The following is a 21,637-nucleotide window of genomic DNA, read 5'->3' on the forward strand; positions in this document are numbered from 1 at the left end:
CTTTAATTTCAGAATATCTCCAATTGTCAAATTGCTCATGGCAGAATACAGAATACCATCTTTCTTAAACATGTTTATAGTTGCGTTAAGATTAAGAATAACATATCTTATGTGTGATATACTGCATTCCAGTTTTAATAGATAAAGATTATTAGATACTGTGGTATTGTTATTTCGTATACCTCTTGAACATTTTCTTCCCTCTCTCTTTTACCTCTTGCATCCCCACTATGTTCATACATTGATATTGATTACAGAAAGGAAATACAAAACTTTTACATTCAGTTATGATTATCATCATATATTATGAGGATAAGAAATACCAGCTTAATAAATCACTCTTTAATATTATTTACAGCATCTGAGACACGTAAGTACTCAAAGACATCTTGGCACCAAAAAGCCCCATAGAAAAGACATTACAATACACAAACAAACTGCAAGCCTTTTATTCTATCCCTGGAGAAATTACAAATCTTACATACATGATTATTGCTAAGAAATTCTAGTGGAACATATAGGTCTCCTTCACCTCAAGTGTCTCTTTACAAAGAGGAATCAAAAGTAGAAACTAACATTGCATGTAGTTTTAAAAAAACATTATGGTAATTGCAGTAGTACAGGAATTCAAGGCGAGAGGAAAATTCCACTGAAATATCCCTTTGGAACTAGGAAATACTGATTTTACTACTGTTTTTATTATTATTATTATTATTATTGTTGTTAAGAAAAACTGCCAAAATGATCTTATAGACAAAGACTATTCAGTCCTTCCTCATCCCCTACAGAACATTTTCAATGTTTCCAATACTAATATTCTAAATTCGTTGCATTCACAGTAACTAGAAAGAGGAAAAAGGAAATATATCCTTGTAATCCACATCACAATGAAAATCCCTTCTCATAAACGTAAACAATCAAATTCCTGATATATGGCATTGTTGAGTAAATATGTCCAGGAACAATTAACTGTTGCCTAAAAGACTATAAGCAGTTTACCTACAGCTTTTAAGGTAAAATGTCCAGCTTACTTGTTGGAACTGAAAATGAGCAATATATCTGATTCTTGTTATAGTAAGTGAAAAAGTTATTTGTTTTCCTTACTATCTCCACTGAATATTATAATATAACCTTTACTTCAGACATTTTTATTTAAGCTCCCATACTGATAGATATTAGCTATACCATAACTACATCTACATAACCAAAAATGCTAAAGTTCCTGGAGAAAATACCAACATTATATCTCTATCATATCTGAAGTATATATTATTTTTCACTCTATTAGATTTATACAGTTATGAACATATCAACAGGTAATTACAAAAAAGTAAGAATATATCACATAAAAAATAACATACTGACCTCCATGCACATTACAAATGTACTTAATAATACGGTTTTATTTTAAAAGAGTGATTGTTACATACCATCAAGGCTGTAAGAATTTTCCCAGCAAAAGCAAACAGTAGTTGCTACATGCAAATTCTACAACACAAACAGTTCCTAACATCATACAAAATGAAAATAACAATTCAACAGCTTTTGCTACACATTATCTTGAACATACCTAAGCCAGTAAACTATCCTATATATGGCCATGGATATACACTATCTATAGTCTTAAATACTCTGGATGCTTAGAAATATATTACACAAATCATTAGGGGTTAAATATCCTCACTGGAATATATATAATTATACATTCAATGGTTAATGAGACTATACATATATGATATGACTGTTAAACCTAAAATTTTCAAATAGCTTTAGACATCTTAGGCTATAAGAACTCACTGGTCTGAGGACTGACTGATAATATAGACTCATTATATCAATTCTCTTTGCTTAAAATCTACAACCGACGTGAAGGAAGTTATTCACCGAGAAGCCTTGTCATCAAGGGCCTGATTTTGTATCTTCTTTCTCTGCTTTTTAATTTGTTCTTTAAGTGTACCAGCATGTCCACCCGAGGCACCTGGGACCTCCATATCATCATCTTCTGATTCTGTTAAATGTCACAGAATGATTTAAATTAAATAAATAATATGTACACATGTTTGTATTACTGTGTATGCACATTTATCATAACTATTATTCAAATGATTCATGGCAGCAGAGTATTCATTAAACATCAGATACAGTAAATCGATTTTTCATTCATAAAATTTTAAAAACTCACCTGAGTCAGTTTGATAACCAGTCTTATCATAGTCTCTAAGGAAGCTAAAGTCTTCTGTGATTGATTCTTTTGCATCAGTCTTGTCAGCTTCAACTTTGTTCCTTCTCTGAGCTAGAATCTGCCGAAGTTCTGATGAGCGCGCAGTCTTGTACTGAAAAGTAATAGTAGAATTTTTTAAAATCTTGCCCTTTTCAATATATTGACAATTTTTTCCATTCATCCTGACTTCTGAATTCTAAAGCCATGTACACTCTTGGGGCAGTATCTGTGTAGGTAAACATTTTTACAACAATGTTCCAATTCACAGGCTTGGGATGTAGGTGGCAGACAAGCATGGAGATGACATCATGATCAGGGAAATCACTGAAATGACAATGTCCATTTTCATGGGTGGTCACAAAACAAGTGCACCCCATAGTAGCCATAGGCCACCACAGGGGATATACATTCAGCAGGTAGTGCTTTTGTGGACTCTACCATCATGTGCACATGGCTGAAGTATTAAACAGATTCTAGGGGTAAGAAAAAGTCAAACAAAAGACAGGAAAATGATATCTTACCCCTGTGACATTACGCTGTATAGTGATCTGAGAGTCTAACCGAATGCCCTCAGCCTTCCCACAATGCAAAATGAGTTGGTCCCGGTCCAGTGCAAACAGTTTCTCTCCATCAACACCCTCAAACTGTTTCCGAATTCTGAGAAAATTAAAATGAATACATTGCTATTCAGGGAATCCTTTTTTATTATTTTCTATAGCTGACAAAGAACATTTTACAACATACTTTATATATATCATTTTGAAAAGACAGCAAGTTGTTTTAAAATTATCATCATAAAAAAGAAAGAGAGAGAAATGCCTATTTGAGTGACCTTATGAAACATCAAAATACTAGTAAAATCAGTAGTCATGTGCACATAACATACCTTTTGGAAAAGCCTTTCATCTCAAGCCATTTTTGCACTTCTTGTGGGGTTGAATTTTGGTATATGTAAACATCAGGTGTTTTCTGAATATCTAGATGTGGCCTCTGACGGCGGAATGACTCGAGCACCAGCTTCAGTTCTTCATTCATCATGTCCACATTAGATTTAGCTGTAAGTAATTCTGTCATCAGTCGCCACTGTGTACGGTCATTAGTTTTTAATCAGTTTCATTAGAAATCTATTGGAACATTCTGTATGTAATGTACTTTGTCTTTTTTAGATCTGACTGTGAAGCAATTTACATTTAGAACAAATGTATAATATGAAGAAAAAGATAAAGATGATTTACTTATCTATCTACAACTTTCACATCACAACTAAAGCATACATACATACATACAAAAAAAAAAGGTATCAATAAACAATAGTACATAAGCCTTTCATAACTATATGAAGCTGATGCATTATGTATCATACAATTTCATCTATGAGCAGTTGTGACTTCTGCTTATCTTGTATGTTCAATAATGTAAATAATAGAAATCAACAACAAAGCAACAAAGACAAAAATAAATAAAAAATTCACTGTCAGTGGTAAACACAAGTAATTAATACATACAAAAGAACTTGTTTCACAGACTCCTAAAAAAAGTAGAGTTGATAAAACAAATTCAAGAAACACCATAAACTTTGAGGCAGCACTTACTCGTAGCATACATCTGGTTTGCATTACTGGGTCTAGGCTTAGGAGTTCTCTTAGCCACTGAGTTACTTGGGGTAAAGTCTGGGGGTGGAGGGGGAGGGGGAGCAGGGATTGTACTGTTCTTCTTACGTGAACCTGCAGCATCTTCGTCACTCGATTCATTGGAGCCGTACCCTGTTGGAGAGGTATGTTATAATTTTTTTTCTCTCATATCTTTTTCTTTACTTGTGAGACTTTAAAGCAGCATTTTTGGATGATGACTATTTTTATGGTCAAAATTGCTTTAGCAATAGAAGATAATAATTAAAAAACCATGATAGTATATGAGAACTGAAGGATAATTCCATAGAGAAAAGACAGAAAGCAGATAAATACCAACATTAAGCAGACATATAAAAGAAATTAAAAACTAAGGCATATGCAAGCAGAAATCAACAGGAAGTGAATCCAACTACAGTGTAGATACATCACTACACTGTTACTTCACCTAAAATAACACTATAACAGGAAATTCCACATAAGAATTTTACCATGAACTTTAGAAATGTAATTGGATACACAAGGAGATGATTACTCCAGAAACATGAGTATAAAGGACTGCACTCACCTGGTGTGGGTCTTTTGTGGAACTCCTCACTTGAATCTGAGTCAAAATCTGCAGGGACTTTCGGTTGTTTGGAGGAGTTACGAAAGCCTACTTTGAGAAAGGGTTGAACAGCTGGTTTACTGATATACCATTTCCTTGTATAATAAATTAACAAGCTGCCTAGAAGACTGCCATACTTTCATTACTAATTCTAAACAACTCTGACTCATGATTTTCAGAACTAATCAGATGCACCTCTGTAATTTTCCAATAATCCCCATTATTCATATATGAAAATAAGAAAGTTCTTGACCTGTGACACTATAATGTTGACAAATTATGCATGATGGTTACATTTATATCTAAAGCTAGGATTAAAAAATGAAATCCCTAAAGCATTCAACTGACTAAGTAATAAAATATTCAAATAATAAATATCAAAATCATATTCCCATGCCTTTTGGTGCTATCATTTAGCCCACTAGCAAACTTGCAATCTTTGGAATGCTAAGTGTCACTTGCCCCAACATTCTCTTTACATTCGCTTCTGTTCCCTCTCACATGATTCTCACAAACCTTAAAATTACCATATACAATCAGAAAAGAGGATTTATACGAGAAGCAAAAAACTTAACAGTGCTATACCCAGATACCTTTGTTGGCAGTGTGCAAGTAAGGTGAGGATTCTAACCCACTGAATACAAATTATGCTACTACAATAAGTTTATTCCACTGTAAATGACTACAGAAGTTTCAGTGTTGTAAGGGTGCAGGAAATTGTAGTACATTTGCCAAGAATGTTCTACTCTTCACTGGCCTGAAAAAACTAGCTTCTCTTTGTTTCCAAAGTTCAAATTATATAATCCCAGATATGCTCATCTACATTATTCTCTCGCACTTTCAGTTACACTTAAATTTTCATGCACAAATACACACACCCACAGCTGTGTCCCCTCAGCAAATAAAAAGACACTAACACTGATTCACACACACGTACACTCCTTCTAGCACCTGCATTCACACTCGGTACAAAATAAAGTTACGAGAGTTCCATTTCCCCCAAATGTAATCTATACCTAGACCATATAAGAAAAACATTATCTAAAATGATAAGGGGTCTTTTGATCTTTAGACAATTTGATACAAGACTGAATGTTATCAGAATATCTTTCTAACATATATAAGTTGGGTAACTTATTCCATTCACTTCAATTTTGAAAAACTATAACTCGGCAAGAAACTTACAGAAGAAAGGATTAAACCCACTAACAATAACACATGAAGGAATTACTTACCAAACAGATATGAGGCACTGCAGGAACTGGGTCTTGCTGTAACAAATGATCCTCCCCACACCCTCCCACCCATCAAAAGGAAACAAAAGGAAAAACGGAACTGCCCGGAAGGCATTTGTGCATGGGTGCAAAGTATGTTTTGGGCTCTGTTGACAATATGGCACAGGTACTTAAGGAAAATTACAAAATACAAAATAAAGTACATATTTTCTCATTGGTTTATTCATCTTTATCTCGATATTACATTTTATATAATGTAAGATTCATTTGCCACAACCATCTACCATTTTACTGAAAAATAAGAATTCTTATGTTACAAATGTACACGAAATTCTTTACAAATGTCAGGAATCTGATTTCACAGTAAATCTTGTCAACTGATATTTTTGGTTTTCATACAGTAAAGGAGGAAAAATAGTGATAAAAGTTAAAATAAAAACTTAAGACATACAACCAATCTGATTGCGTGCATCCTAAGCACATAGTATGGTTTGCTCTTCAATAAAAAAGGAAATTGTATGAGATGAATGTCTTGTATTGTCACTGTCTCTTAAATTTAGCATGCTTCTGTCAGTTTTTATCTCATCTTCTCTGTCTTATTCACTTTTCTTAGCCCATCACTATTAAGATGACAGTATGTCCAAGGAGACCCGTCAAAATTTGGTCATGAGTCAGTATGGAGTTGTCGTCCCCATTATTGAAAACAGAAGGCAGTGGTGTCTATTTCATACGTAATGAGTTAGTCAGTTGAAGCCATGAAAGATGATATGATGGCATGATACGAGCCCTGGGTATGAGCCCCACATGAGTCTTGGTCATATTTAAGACCCCGAATGAGCCAAACCCAGAGCTAACCTCAGCCTATCTCATCATCACAGGAGTCAACAGAGCCGTCCACTAAAACCCTCCACCATGCATGCAATTAATGTCTTGTCCCAACCAGGTTACCTACAGCTTCAGGATTATGGCATCCCAAACTCTTGTGATTAAAAAAAAGAAAAGAAAAAAAAGAAAAAGCAGCTTATATTTACAAACCTATTCTTAAACTTTTACAGAACTGCTCTACAGTTCAACACTAAAAATAATAATAATAATAATAATAAAAAAGATTGTAGAATGCCACAAATGAGCTCTCCAAAATGAATGGGAACCCACATTCTTCTGAAACCCTGACTGAAGCGTACATTACCTGGTGTCTAGTAGTCCACTCACCACTGGATGATGTAAGGCTCTAAAGTATAGAGCAAGGCTAGATTTCATAAGCTGTACAGTTAAACAAGTCTTTGATTATCTTGTGCAGTTGCTAAACTTTATTATTACTGTGTATGTAATGTAAAGCCTACAAAAGCTAGTCTTGTCATGCTATAGCAAAACTACGAAAAACAAGAAATTAAGTTAAATACCAGAAAGAAACCTCAAGCAGAGAGAGTCTATAGTGCCGCAAGATGGGCCAGTACATAACAGTCTCACACAAGTCATCATTTTCTTGTTTCCAAAAGTTGGATACTTTCTTCAGCATCAAAGTATCAGAAAAACACATTATAATTCTTTATGATCTTAGCAAGGAAAGAGAAGTAGGGGATGAGGGTACATTCTACATACATCTGAGACAGCCGTTAAAGGTAAGAAAATGTATACCAATGACTCCTAACTCTTAAAGAAATTTTCTGATACTGTACTGTCAGAAATGTCAAACTTACACAAGTCCACATGAATAACATTATCAACCCACATATATCCTACAGCACTACAGTAACAGCAGACTTAAATACAGAATATGTATGTGAGCAGTGGCAGTCAGGCATTGGTGAGCAAATAAGGGCTTTGCTGAACTTGGATAATGAACACAAAATTAGGTTATATATTAACTAAAACACTAAAGCATGGAATGTCTGCTTCACTACACACAATCACTCATTATTTAGTGAAGCTTTTTAAAATATACTAATGAATTCTGTACACTCAGATTAAACAGCTATGGTGGTAATGTTAGTCTGGAGGGTCCACAGGCTAATGTACAAATTAGAAAATATAAATTCATATATGATGATAGAATATAGCAGATAACAAATATACCACAGAAGACACAGTCTATACACAACTCATACTGTGTTGTGGCATAACTCAAGCAATAACAAACAATAAATCTATTTTCAACTAAGTTATTTACCTTGTACATTCCTTAAGGGGAAATTATTTCATTCACTCGAAGCTAAACTTTAACTGTTACATTTCTGACTATAAGTAAAATGAATATAATGTTTAACTGTGCTCTCAATTACACTGATAGAACAAAGGTACATATAGACTTGTGAATGATTTAACTAGCAAAAGTGTTCCCTTCACATGGAATAGTTTTCTTTGTGACAATGGATAAAAATATTACCAGTATATATATTTTTACAATCATTACCAGCTAAATCATACACTCTATAAGGTGAATACTAAATAACTGTAAGAAATAAAAAATCTATCCTCTCTTTAATAATTGGATGAACATTAATTGCTATGCACATCAGTAATAATTTAGTGTTCACCATTTTAACATTTATGAGGAAAATATTACAAACAGAAAAGATTTCTAAAATATATATAGCCTACATACTTAAGCGTGTATAATCAATTAAGACGGTGCACAGTGGAGAAATGTCACGTACACATATACACCCACATGGAGACATTCACAATGCTCCCCCTTCCAGAGCTACCTACTGCTGGTTCACGATCTCCTGCAGTACCTTAAGGCCTTAAAAATCTAGCATGACATGTGTTGTAGCACCTTCAGCTATCAATAGGAAGATCTCTTTAATCTACACACAACACAACCAATTTTTCACTCTACACTTGCAGATATCGAACATGCTCTGATTCAGAATTGATTGTCAAATTATCCCTGCATTATTTCACTCAATCAGTCTTCCCATATTTCCTTTCATCCTATTGCAACCACCACAAGTGGAGGATTGGAACATCTTAAAAGAGGTCGTGAACCACCAGTAACAGCACTACAGGTATCAGGCTGGGAACTAGAAATACCGAAATTCACCTTTCTTGCCCTTCCAGACGGGTGGTGGGGCATTCCGTTGAGCACCAGCACGGTAATCTTCCTTACCATCCTGTTGGTTGATTAATTATTACTTTTTCTTCTAATCTATTTCCTCTTTCCCAAAACTAAGGAACAGAGGACAAAATAATATATGGCAAGTAATCAGCTAAAAATGTTTCAAACATAATTCTCCTTACCTGGTCAGCGGCATATGGAGTCACTATTGTGTGTGGGACATGAGCAACTTGTCCTCGTGCATTTACTGCCTTCCACCACTTGCGACTGTCATCCAGCACCTTGGTAAGAACAAAAACATAGTTAAGATACTTAAACAAAGCTTTCTATATGTTCATCAAACTTAACAAAAGTGCCTACATTCTCAGCAACAAACAACTGCTCTTAACAGTACTTACCTCCAAATATTCGCCACGAACAACTGTGAGCTCTTTGTCGTTATTGGCGGTGCGTGGGTATGTCACCTGTACAATTTTAGCCCCGCGTGACTTGAGGTCATTGAGCCACTGCCGCTGATGCTTCTCAAAAGTAGGCTGATCCATGGAGTCTTGGGAGATGTCACTTCTCCCTGCTTGTGGATATTCTGAAGGAGGAGTCATTGACCGTGGCCTAAAAGATTAAATAACATGTTAGATTTCCACCTTAAATTCTATATAAAAACAGAACCTTAGAACCACATATTAAGTAAACTATACATACACACACACACACACACACACACACACACACACACACATATATATATATATATATATATATATATATATATATATATATATATATATATATATATATATATATATATATATATATACTAGCAGTTTCTTTGACACCCACCTCTCATCACGTCCATAGTAACGACCCGGTGGTGGGGGTGATGCTCCCCGTCGGTCAGAATCATAGAAGTCGCTGCCGTACTCCTCACTTTGCAGACGACCCTATTAAATTTATACACAAAATTTACTCTCATGAACCCAACCTGAACCATATGTAATCAGTTATCAAAATAAATCATAAAGACTAACTGTAACATTATCTTCCAGTTTTGACAATTTTCTCCCTAACCCTAAAACTGTAATTATACCTTTTAGTAGATGTTGCACTGTGATACATACTGTAATATATAGTACAATACCATAAATATAAAGGAAAAAAAAATGTTACAAGTGTAAGGGATTCCAGTTCCTTTGTGGTCCATACTTTCTTTTTTTTACCCTCTAAAATAATTGTGACAAGTTGCATACAAAACCAAAAAAGTCTATCCGAATATACATTTCAGCCAAAACAGTTGATACCACCTTAGAAATTACACTTTCTTACAAAATGCAAACAGCTAAAGAACAGCTGATAACTATATCTAGGGTCAAAGGGCTGTATTTTCAAAATTACAAATGGTAGTCCTCCTTTGCTCACTACTATTTAATAATCATTATGATATTCCTATAATGATAATCAAAAATACTACCACTAAATAAATATATATATAAACCAATCTAATAACCGTACAAATATTGTTTCTCTATCAAGATAATCGTCTGCATAATGATTGCAAATTCACTTCAAATATTAACTCGACCTAAGACCTAGATATATAAATCACTGCTAATAAGACCATGATATAGACTTACACCTGATTCCTTGTCCTTGCATGCAAACCATAGAAATACAGACAATGCAGTATTTTGTGCCAAATTTAGGAAATGTTTCTACATTGTTCATGGAATCCAAAAATATCCCTCAACAATATGCAAGAAAATTTTGAAAATAATATCATCATGATAAATAAAAAACATAAAAAAAGAAGAAAAATAAACTATCCCAAAGACAAATCATACCTCTCTGTTCCGTTTGCCATCTGAAACCACCTCTGAGTGCCGCTCACTCTCCGAAAGTTCAGGTGCCCAGCCACTGGAAAATACTGGGAAACCACAAATTAATCAAATTGTGCTCTTCTCTTTCATATACAGATAAAGAGGAGATCTTTATGATCATTATTTATATAAAGTACAAAACTAGTTACAGACATAAATTACATAGTAATTTTATTTTTCCAATACAATAGGTATTTACCATAAGGAAAGAAAAGGAATGATTACTTTCCGTCCTTAATAAAAAACTAAGTGTATATATACACAGCTCACCTGGCTGATAAGGTGGAACATTGTACTTCCACATGCTTCGAGGGACACACCAAGCCTCTCCCAGGTTCTGCCATAATTCTGTCTCTCGTGATGTGAGGCAGTTGGTGAGGAGGTCAATGGCATCAGCAGTCAGCAGGGGAGACAGGACCTGAACATTAAGCGTAGATTAGATTATAACAAATTGCTTCTTCTCACCCTTTTACATAAAAGTAGATATGATATGGAATTTTCAAATCTACCAATATTACATTTCATCAATGTTTTCCATTTGTAACAAGTCTTTAACAATTCTTGCAGTTTAGTAACTTCATTACCTTAGCAGGCAGGTTTGGCCCATAGTTTGAGTCGCGTGAAGCATCAACAATAAGTGCCAACGGAGTAAACAGGAAATGTACAAGTTCTGGGGCATTTGGGTCATGGATGTGGGACTTCAGCTTTGCCTGCGGAGAGAATAAGTTAATGCCATTCAGATACAAACTAACATATGCAAACACAATACCTCCTATCTTGGAAAACTTTATCAGACACAAAAAAATGTATCATATATGCTCATCTGCTGTTCATTACTGACACATGACATCACTAGAAAGACAAAACACATGAAAAAAGTACCAATATTAAAATATATGGATATCCTAAGGTAACAAACTCACCAGTAAGTTAAATGAGAGCTTGAATTTTTGGAAGATATCAACAAACTCCCTCTCAGGTGGAGGCTTGGCACGCATTGACAGCAGGCCATCACCAATGTCTTTCTTCTTGGACTTTCGGGACCTGGAATGTAATTTTCATGTTACTTGTCTGACCAAATGTACATAATGCAACATTTGAAGAAAGAGAGTTGGAGTTAAAGCAATTCAGGTGCCTTTCACAACCATCAGATGCAATTTACAGGATTAAAATTGACTACCAAATTTTAACCAATAATAAAAAAAAAAAAAAAAAAAATTATGTTGCAATGATAAGGAACTGCATAATTTTTTCTGGGTCCAGGTCGCCACTACAATATAATCACCTGATCCCCAGCCCATGGGGGCCTATAACATTTTGCATACAAAAGTTGCCTGTAACATATCATTAGAGAAAGTGACAGCAAGCAAGAGCTGAAGAAATAATCCCAGCTTCAAAATGCACAAATTCAACACAAAATTTTAAAAGAAAATTAATTTTCAACCAAGGACATAACCATTTTCCGTGAGTGTTCACTGTGGTGCAGAATCCTTTAATTCAATCCTGGATCCAGATGTTGACCCAAATTAACATTAAAATCTAAACAACTGGTTTCTGGCCCTAAATAACCCATCCATAGAAACTCCTCACTATCTCACCATAACATTTGACTAACCCTGCTGAAAGACCAATGAACACAAGCAAAAACCCAACCTCCTTGGAAGAGATAAATTAATACATACATAAATAACAGTCACTCACATCTGGACCTGAATGGCCACACAAAGAAGACATGTATACAGAGAAAAGGATGCTGCCAAGTTTCGATTTTAACTTCTGCTATTATCTTTCCCCCCCTCTTTCTCTTTTTTTTCTCTCTCTCTGTGATTCTATGTCTCTCTCTCTCTCTCTCTCTCTCTGCAATTCTCTGTTTGTCTGTCTGTCTGTCTGTCTGTTCGTATGTCTCTCTCCATGTCTTTCTATCTCTGTCTGTCTGTCTCTCTCTCTCCATGTCTCTCTATCTCTGTCTCTGTCTCTGTCTGTCTGTCTGTCTGTGTTTGTCTATCTGGTTTGGCTGCCTGTCCCTCATAGGTGAATGTATACATACTCATATAATATGCAAATTTCCAAACCATCTGCTTTCTTTTTTTCACTCCGCCATTCTATTCCTTTGATTTCTTTTCCTTGTGCTTCCTTTCTCACCATGCTTTATTCATATTAATCATAGTTCCTCTTTTCCACTATTATATATATATATATATATTTTCTCTCTCCATTTCTTCCATTTTTTAAATCTTATTATTTTTCTTCTTCCCTCTGTACACTCTCCAAGTCTCCCTAGTCCTAACTTTTTAATCATATTCTAACTTCATGCTTTAATGTCAATTCTAACTGGTGGGGACCAGGGAGGGCAAGAAGAAAACAAGGGAAACAATCAATAATAATAATAATAATAATAATAATAATAATAATAATAATAAACGAGAATAAAACAACTAGATCTCAGTACATTGTCAAGAGTCTGACCAGCCCTGAACAAATTTACTAAGTGTGGACAAAGCACATGGTAAATAATTCATGGGTATAGTTTTATTCTATTACGAATGCCCAAACACATTCTTCCGCCCCTCTTGTCTTTCCTCTTCATACTCAGCTCTACCTTTCCTCCCACCCACTCCCACCCGCCACCTCTCCTCCATAGATCTTGTTCCTGCCCACTTTCCGGCTCTCCTCCCACCTTCCCACCTCCCTCTCCCACCTGCCCACCTTCCCTCCTCCCTTCTCCCTCCTCCCACTTTCCCTCCTTTCCTCCTCCCACCTCTCACCTCCCTCCTTTCCTCCTCCCACCTCTCCCCTCCCCTCTCCCACCTCTCACCTCCCTCCTTCCCTCCTCCCACCTCCCAACAGCCCACCTTCCCTCCTTCCTCCCCCCACCTCCCACCTGCCCACCTTCCCTCCTCCCACCTGCCCACCTTCCTCCCACCTCCCACATTCCCTCCTCCCTACCTCCTCCGGCGTTCGAGCTCCCTCGTGGCGGCGGCGGTGTGCTGCAGCCGGGCGATGAAGCGCTCGATGTCGTCAAAGCAGGAGTTGAGGATGGCCACGTCCCGCTCGTACTTCTCGCTGCTGGTGCTCGAGACGTCGTCATTGTGGCTGACACTCGACCTCTCGGACCTCGGACCTCGGGCCTCGCCGCGCACTTCGCTGTCCGCTGCGGGAGGAGAGGGAACGAAGGGGTTAGTGGGCGCGGCGCTGCCTTCGTGTTATAGAGGAATGATGCGGTGAACAAGGGTGAAGTCGATGCGGTGGTCGAACCGGGTGGGAAAATAACCACTGGCTAGAAAACATGATGAACACACACGGAGGAGAATCAGTATGCCACATGACAATAGAAGATTATAAATGAATGACGAAACATAAAAAAATAATACATTATTCAGCAAAAAAATGCACTAAGCATAAATATCCAGGACTAACCGGCATTACCTGACAAGGCAATGAAACACACTGAACCAATACCACTTGTTTACCCGTCTCTCTACATTTTAATTGTCACGACACATCACTCCATCTCCTTACCGCTTTCTTCCCTTACCTCCCCACGATCACCCACGTATTTCCCACGTCTCTGCACCCCCCCTCCCCCTCCCACTTCTCCCCCTCCTCCTTGTCCCTCCCCTCCCCTCCCCCTCCCCACCAATGGCGCAAGAGGAACCCCACTATTTTATTTTCTCATGGTCATCAGCGGGCAAGAGAAACCCACAACAGCTGAACCGAGACTCGACAACAACATGCCCTCCTAACCTATCTCGTTACCATTATTTATCTATTTATTCATTTGTTTATTTTTACTTTTTATTTACTTTTTTTTTGTCTCTTCATCCATAGTCATTAATAGCCCCTGGAGATGCCGCAGGATTTCTCTCTCTCTCTCTCTCTCTCTCTCTCTCTTTCTTTCTTTCTTTTATTCTGTGGCTTCTTTACATCCCCCTTTACATTTTCTTTAAGGGGAATAATTCTCGAAAACATCAGTCCAAAATTTTATATGGAAAAAGTGGCGGCTCACATCACACACATATATATGTATGCAGGAGCCAAAACCTCAAATAACAAATGAGAGAGAGAGAGAAAAAAAAAAGATAAATTCGTATCATTTCCATCAAGGCTGCATACCCTCCCTAAATATTTTTAAAAAATGAAAAAATCATAAATAAATACGAAATTAGAAAAATAAAGAGAATAAATAAATAAATAAATAAATACGAAATTAGAAGAAAAAAAATCATTATAAATTCTTCGACTGCCTTGCCATACTGATCTAGGTTCCAATACCCTTCCTAAATCTATTCAAAGATGTTACGATCGTCCACAAACTTTCTCTACATTTAGCTGGAGACATTCGGCAATAATACGCAAATGATAAGAACTATACACTGATATACAAACAGCAAAGTACTTAACAACTCAGCATCACATTCTCCTTAACATCAACACCAACTACAGTACAGTAACAAAAATGTACTTCCTGGTCTGTCCATTTAGCAGCAGGTGACCTTAAACCCTGTAATTCTCTCCCATCCTCCATAAGAAAGTCCTTCTTAAATGTTAAAAGTAAACTATATATTTTCTTTTACTCAGTAACTTCCCCATGAAAAAAAAATCCCATTAAAAGGTTAAAAGTAAACCAAATCATATGAAAAAAAAATCCCCTTTAAATGTTAAAAGTAAATTATGTTATCTTTTAGACAGTACCTTCCCAATGAAAATGCTCCCTTTAAATTTTAAAAGTAAACCAAATCATCCTTCACACTTCTCCCGATCAAAAAGTCACTCCCAAGTGTGAAAAGCAAACCAAATTATCCGTCTCCCTCCCTCTGAAAAAGCCCCCCCCCCCTCACAAAAGTTAAAAGTGAACTAAATTTCCTTTTCACACGTAAGGTACAAAAGACCATCGGCAGTTCAACATTGACCCTTCCGTCCAACCCACTTTTATACACACGCACACACACCCTTCTCTTTCCTTCTCTCTTAATTTGTAAAGGAGGCTTTCACGTACAGGAGCTATTGACGGCCACACCTCGCTAGGCCTGTTCTCATGGCTTCTGTGAATGCCCGCTGGATCTTTTTAAAAAAAGAGAGATGGATTCTACTTTCTACTGAACATCTACTTTCTCGTAGCCTCACTAGTCTTCACTAATTGGAACCTTCCTCTTCCATTGAAGGCAATCCTACGCTCTGTTAACTAGGTAATGCCAGCGTTTAATAAGAAAGTTAGGCTTTTATCCGCGCAGAGGTGTTGGGTAATGCCAGCGTTTAGTAAGAGAGTTGATGGTAAATACTATCTGGAAAATACTACCACAAAAACAAAACTAAACTCAGCGCTACTTCTGAGCATGATTTGGATCCAGCGCTGAACACCTATAAAGAAAATAATCACAGCTGACCTACATTCCAAACGCACTCAAACAGCTAACCCTGCTCTTTACGAACAACTCTTTGATTATCGAAGCCAGTAAACCTTCATATTTCAATCCTTATCTTTTTCTTCTATAAATTAACTGTACGCTGGGATTAACAGTACACGCATTACACTCCCGAAAGGCTACACGTCTCTCCTTCGGGCATGTTGCTGGGAAGAAAACGAGAAAACTGACATTTTGCCCAAACTCGCGCCTGACAGTTACCTCGAGGACAGCAAGGCAAACCTGGTCTTGTTACTGTTACTTGGAATCTGCACAAAAAGGCGGGTAAGCTTATCTAAAAATATCCCTTACTCTCCCTCTCTTTCTCTCTCTCTCACTCTCGATTGCTATTTCTCTCCCTCTTTCTCTCTCTCTCTCTCTCTCTCCCTCTCTCTCTTGCTATTTCTCTCTCCCTCTCCCTCTCTCTTGTTCTTTCTTCATCTCCCTCTCTCTTACTCTCCCTCCCTCCCTCTCCTTGTCCCTCTACCTATATCTCCCTCTCCCTCTTTCGCTCCTTCTCCCTCTCCTTCTCTCTCTTTCTTCTCCTCCCTCTCCCTCTCCTTCTCTCCTCTCTCTCCTTCTCCCTCTCCCTCCTTACCTCTCATCATCTCCGTCCTCATCATGCGTTGGTAGGCGAGGCGCGCCCGCTCCACCGCCCGCGACCCCTCCATGGCGGCGGCGGCGCCCGGGACGCCCGTGTGGACCATTCCGACTTTTCTCCTCCTCCTCCTCCTCCTTTGTTCTAATCTTCCACCTCTTTTTTTTCCTCCTCTTACTCCTTTTTTTCCTCTTTTCTCCTATTTTTTTTCTCCTTTTCCTCCTCCTCTTTTTCTTTCCTTTCTCCTCTTTCTCCTCCTCTCTTTTTCTCTCCTTTCTCCTCTTCCTCCTCCTCTTTCTCTTCCTCTTCTCTTTCTATCCAGTTACAACGCCAAGCACACTATCGTCTTTCCCCCCTTTTGTTTTCTCTTATTTCTGCGTTTCTTTTTGTTACGTTTGATGTCTCTTTTAGTTTCAGTCACACGCTTCTTCTTCTTCTTTTTTTTTTTTTATTCCACGTCAAGCTCTCGTTCCATAAATATTTCCTGCAACAACAGTTTCCTTTTTCCTTCAAATTGTTTTCGGTGATTTTCCTTTTACGATCGCCGAAAGAATTTAATGGATGGCACAAAATAACCACACTATTTAACTCAATTTACCGCCAAATATATCGTCCCATTACACCCCCTCCCCCCCCAAAAAAAAAAAAAAATCACACTAGCATTCTTACTTTTTCTCTCTCTCTTTCATCTTATCTTCTTCCCTCATTCTCGCTTTCTTTCTCTCTTTCTCATCCTCTTTCTCAATCTTATTATTTTTCTCATTATCTCCTTAATGATTTCTCTTGTTCATTCTTGTTTTTCTCTCAATATTATGTTCTTTCTCTTTCTTATTCTCCTTTTTTTACTTTCATTATCCTCCTCCTAATCACTTCCCTTTCCCATCCTCATTCTCATTCCTCTTTCTCATTTTCCTCCTCTTTCCTCACTTCTCTCCCTCATCCTTCTTCTTCTCCTTCTCCTCCTTCTCTTTCTCCTCCTCCTCCTCCCTCCTCGTCCTCTCTCCCCTTCCCTCTTCCCCCTTCCTCCTCCTCCTCTTCCCTCTTCGTTCTCCCCCCTTCCCCCTTCCTCCTCCTCCTCCCTCTTCGCCCCCCCCCCCCGCACTTCACGTAGACCGGGCCTTTCAACGCTCCAATTCCCTTCTCCGGTGTGTTATACCCGACCTCACCTTGCAGTTGACCTTGCAATCTAGGGCAGAATCACTCGCGCATTTCCTTCCTCACGTGATGCTCTGTCAGTGTGTGTGTGCGTGTGTGTGTGTGTAGGGAGAAGGGGTGCGTATGTGGGGGTTATACATAATGGTATACAAGTGATTGTGTGCGTGCGTGCGTGCGTGCGTGTGTCCGTGTCCGTGTGCGTGTGTAGAGAGGGGCGTATGTGCGTAGAGGGGGGCGTATGTCCGTACAAGGGAGTTATTGCTTAATGGTATACAAGTGATGTCTATGTTTAGCGGGGAAATTAAAAATCAACGTGCGTATGTGTTACGGGGTTACGCCAAATGGTATATATGCGATGTGTATGCTTAGTGTGGGGATAAAAATAATAAGCTAAGTATCTCATCGATATAAAACAAATGAAAGAATCAACCTTTACGATATCTAAACAAAAGCAAAACAATTATCGGCAATCAACAAGAAGCTCATGCTATCATAAACATCACAAAATACTGCAAATACTTATATCACCACCCGTTCTAATTCCCAGAATTAAAACCGACTTCTTTCAGAAAAATACAAAGCACACACAACAAAAGAAACTCTTTTACGCTCACACACACGATACGGGCGAACGCACTAAGAGACACAAACACACGAAGAAACACAAAAACACAAACACACACACACACACACACACACACACACACACACTTCTTAAGGAAAACTACAAAACACACACACACAATATTATAAAAAAAAGCTCGTTTACGCTCAGACACATGATTGCGCCGTGTGAACTTTCCCTGATCAACTTTGAACTTTAAAGGTCCACTGAGGTACTTTCCGGCCGGTAGGGGGAGGGGGAAGGGGAGGGGGAGGCGTAACGCAAGGTGGAAAGTAAAAGGTAAAGCTGATGATCGTAGGAATAGCTGAATTTCAGGATTATGAAAATGCCCTTGCTTCTGAAGTTGATGAATGCAGAGAGAGAGAGAGAGAGAGAGAGAGAGAGAGAGAGAGAGAGAGAGAGAGAGAGAGAGAGAGAGAGAGAGAGAGAGAGAGAGAGAGAGAAATATAATAGAAAAAATCATAAACGAGGTATCTAAGCTGATAATGGTGTTTTGGTGAACGACTGGGGAGATTACAAGTAAAGGGGAGACAATATACACGTTTCTCGCACCTGACGCCACCCCTCTCCCCCTCCCCCTCCCTTGGTCCCCTGGGCCTCAGGCACACAAGTACGTGTACACAGACAGACGCAGGCACACTGGAAGAGACAGACAGACAGACAGACAGACAGAGACAGACAGACAGAGACACAGACACAGACACACACACACACACACACACACACACACAACTCATACGCACACACGACGTGCGCGTGGCTTGTGCACTATTCCTACAAATCATAAATGCGTTTTTGCTGCTCTAAATGACATTTGGCTCGCAGAAGCTTACGCCGTCTGGCTGTCTGTCTGTCTATTACCTGCCTGTCGTCTGTGTCTGTATTTACCACTCTCTTACAATTACAATTACGCTTACGCACATAGGTATGCACACATGTGCGCACACACACACACACACACACACACTTCTCTCTCCCCACCAGGACATGACACAAACAAGAAGAAAACAGCAATTAAAACCACCCCCCTTCCCCCTCCCCCTCCCTCCTCCCCCTTCAGCCATAACAGGTGGACGGGATTATGCAAAATACGCCTCGCCGCCACGTAGCCACAATCAGCCCAGGGCGCTCGTTCGCTCCAAGAAGGGGAAGGGGGGAGGGGAGGGGGGAGGGGAGGGGGAAGGGGGAGAGGGAAGGGGGAGAGGGGAGGAGGAGGAGGAGAACGATGACGAGGAGGGGAAGAATAAGAATAAGAATGAGATCAATAAGAAAAAAGAACAATGATAACAACAACGTCAACAATAATAATAATAAAAAGACGAAGAATGAGATTGAAGAGGAAACGCAAGACCAAAGAAGGAAAAGAAAGAAAATTCGAAGAAAGAGGAAGAGGAAGAGGAAGGAAGAGGAGAGGAACGAGTGGAAAGCATAGAGCTCTCGGCGACCTCTGGTTCGCATCACAAACGTAACGCAAGACACACGAACACAAACTCACTCGTGCGAAAAAAAAAGTAGGAACAGAACGGGAAAACAAACAGACAACAAAACGAAATAAAACGAAATAAAAGAACATGGAGTGAGTGTGATAGAAAAAAAAATAGCACACTCGACCTTGTGAAAATTCCCTCTCCTACTGATCCACTTTGCCAAAAACAAAGAAACAAATAGACAGACCGAGACACATAAAACAAACATACTGACACATACACACTGATACACACACACACACACACACACACACACACACACACACACACACACACACACACACACACACACACACACACACACACACACACACACACACACACACACACACACACACACACACACACACACACACACACACTTTCGCCTTCCAAATAAATCTTCCGGGGAAAAAAAGAGAGAGAAAAAAAACAAAGCGCACAGGCCTACGCGCCATATCGACGCCTTTCCCCGCCTCTGCCTTCTGCCAGCCACGTGACCCTGACCTCCGCGTGACACCTGCGCTCGCGTCACGGATAATGAGGCTCAACTTCCGGTGGACATGACATACGGAGAGGGAGGGAGGGAGGGAGGGAGGGAGGGAGAGAGAAGGGGAGAGGGAGACAGAAGGGGAGAGAGAGAGAGAAAGAGAGAGAGAGAGAAAGAGAGAGACAGAGCGAGAGAGCGAGAGAGAGAGCGAGAGAGAGAGAGAGCGAGAGACAGAGCGAGAGAGAGAGCGAGAGACAGAGAGAGAGAGCGAGAGACAGAGCGAGAGACAGAGAGAGAGAGAGAGCGAGAGAGAGAGCGAGAGAGAGAGCGAGAGAGAGAGCGAGAGAGAGAGAGAGCGAGAGAGAGAGAGCGAGAGACAGAGCGAGAGAGAGAGCGAGAGACAGAGCGAGAGAGAGAGCGAGAGAGAGAGCGAGAGAGAGAGCGAGAGACAGAGCGAGCATCCAGCATGACACATTCCCGGCAGGCAGGCGATTTTGTGACTCGGGTTATCACGAGCGCCCAGCCCATGTTTCCCCACGAACCGCAAAATAATCGACCGCAGCATCCTCCCTCCCTCCCTCCCTTCCTCCCTCCCCTCCCCTCCTCTCCCCTCCCTTCCCTTCTCTTCCTTTCCTCTCTTTCGCCTTCCTTCCATCCCCTCCTTTCCTCTCTCCCTCCTTCCCTCCTTTCCTCCTTCCCTCATTCCCTCCCTTCCTCCCATCCTCCTTCCCTCCCTCTCTCCCTCCTTTCTTCCCTTCAACGGCTCCCTTCACGCTCCGCGAGAGTCCTCACCCACTCCTGTCCGCAAGTCGTCAGTCAGTCGCCGCGACAATTGGCCCATCATCGCATTATCCGCAAACTTTCAACAGCATCGCCTCTACATCAGCCCTTTCTCCCCCCCCTTCTCTCTCTCTCTCTCTCTCTCTCTCTCTCTCTCTCTCTCTCTCTCTCTCTCTCTCTCTCTCTCTCTCTCTCTCTCTCTCTCTCTCTCTCTCTCTCTCTCTTTCGTTTCTAAATAACTATCTTTCTTTGTTTTGTTTTTTTTTCTTTCGCTTCTCTCCTTCCGTGGATCGCTACAACTTTTTATTATTATTATTTTCTCTTTCGTTTTTCTCCTCCCATGGATCGTGACAGCTGTTTTCAGTGCATTTCCCGCCTGACCGCATCATGCACCAAGCAGCCGTAGCGTGGCACTCAACCCCGCGCGCTCTGCAATGGCACCATTACCACGCGCGGTCGAGCGGCACGGTCGCTCGTCACCTCCCGCCTGCATTCCAC

At 39.5% G+C, this 21,637-nt stretch overlaps 1 protein-coding gene across 1 annotated transcript in view; it reads right to left on the reverse strand.

Annotated features, from left to right (window-relative positions):
• Positions 1–435: 435 nt before the first annotated feature.
• LOC119573327 (epidermal growth factor receptor kinase substrate 8-like protein 2) overlaps positions 436–21,637 on the reverse strand; it is a gene marked incomplete at its 5' end in the record, with an annotated part of 70,840 nt that continues 49,638 nt past the window's right edge. The window contains 15 exon segments of the mRNA XM_037920508.1: positions 436–2,008; positions 2,183–2,333; positions 2,743–2,878; positions 3,108–3,276; positions 3,814–3,984; positions 4,418–4,504; positions 8,738–8,807; positions 8,935–9,033; positions 9,151–9,361; positions 9,590–9,690; positions 10,588–10,670; positions 10,894–11,041; positions 11,208–11,333; positions 11,547–11,667; positions 13,570–13,774. Of these exon segments, the coding sequence (XP_037776436.1) occupies positions 1,881–2,008; positions 2,183–2,333; positions 2,743–2,878; positions 3,108–3,276; positions 3,814–3,984; positions 4,418–4,504; positions 8,738–8,807; positions 8,935–9,033; positions 9,151–9,361; positions 9,590–9,690; positions 10,588–10,670; positions 10,894–11,041; positions 11,208–11,333; positions 11,547–11,667; positions 13,570–13,774 (2,006 nt within the window).

This window comes from Penaeus monodon, chromosome 5, assembly GCF_015228065.2.
Source record: "Penaeus monodon isolate SGIC_2016 chromosome 5, NSTDA_Pmon_1, whole genome shotgun sequence".
Taxonomy (NCBI): Eukaryota; Metazoa; Arthropoda; class Malacostraca; order Decapoda; family Penaeidae; genus Penaeus; species Penaeus monodon.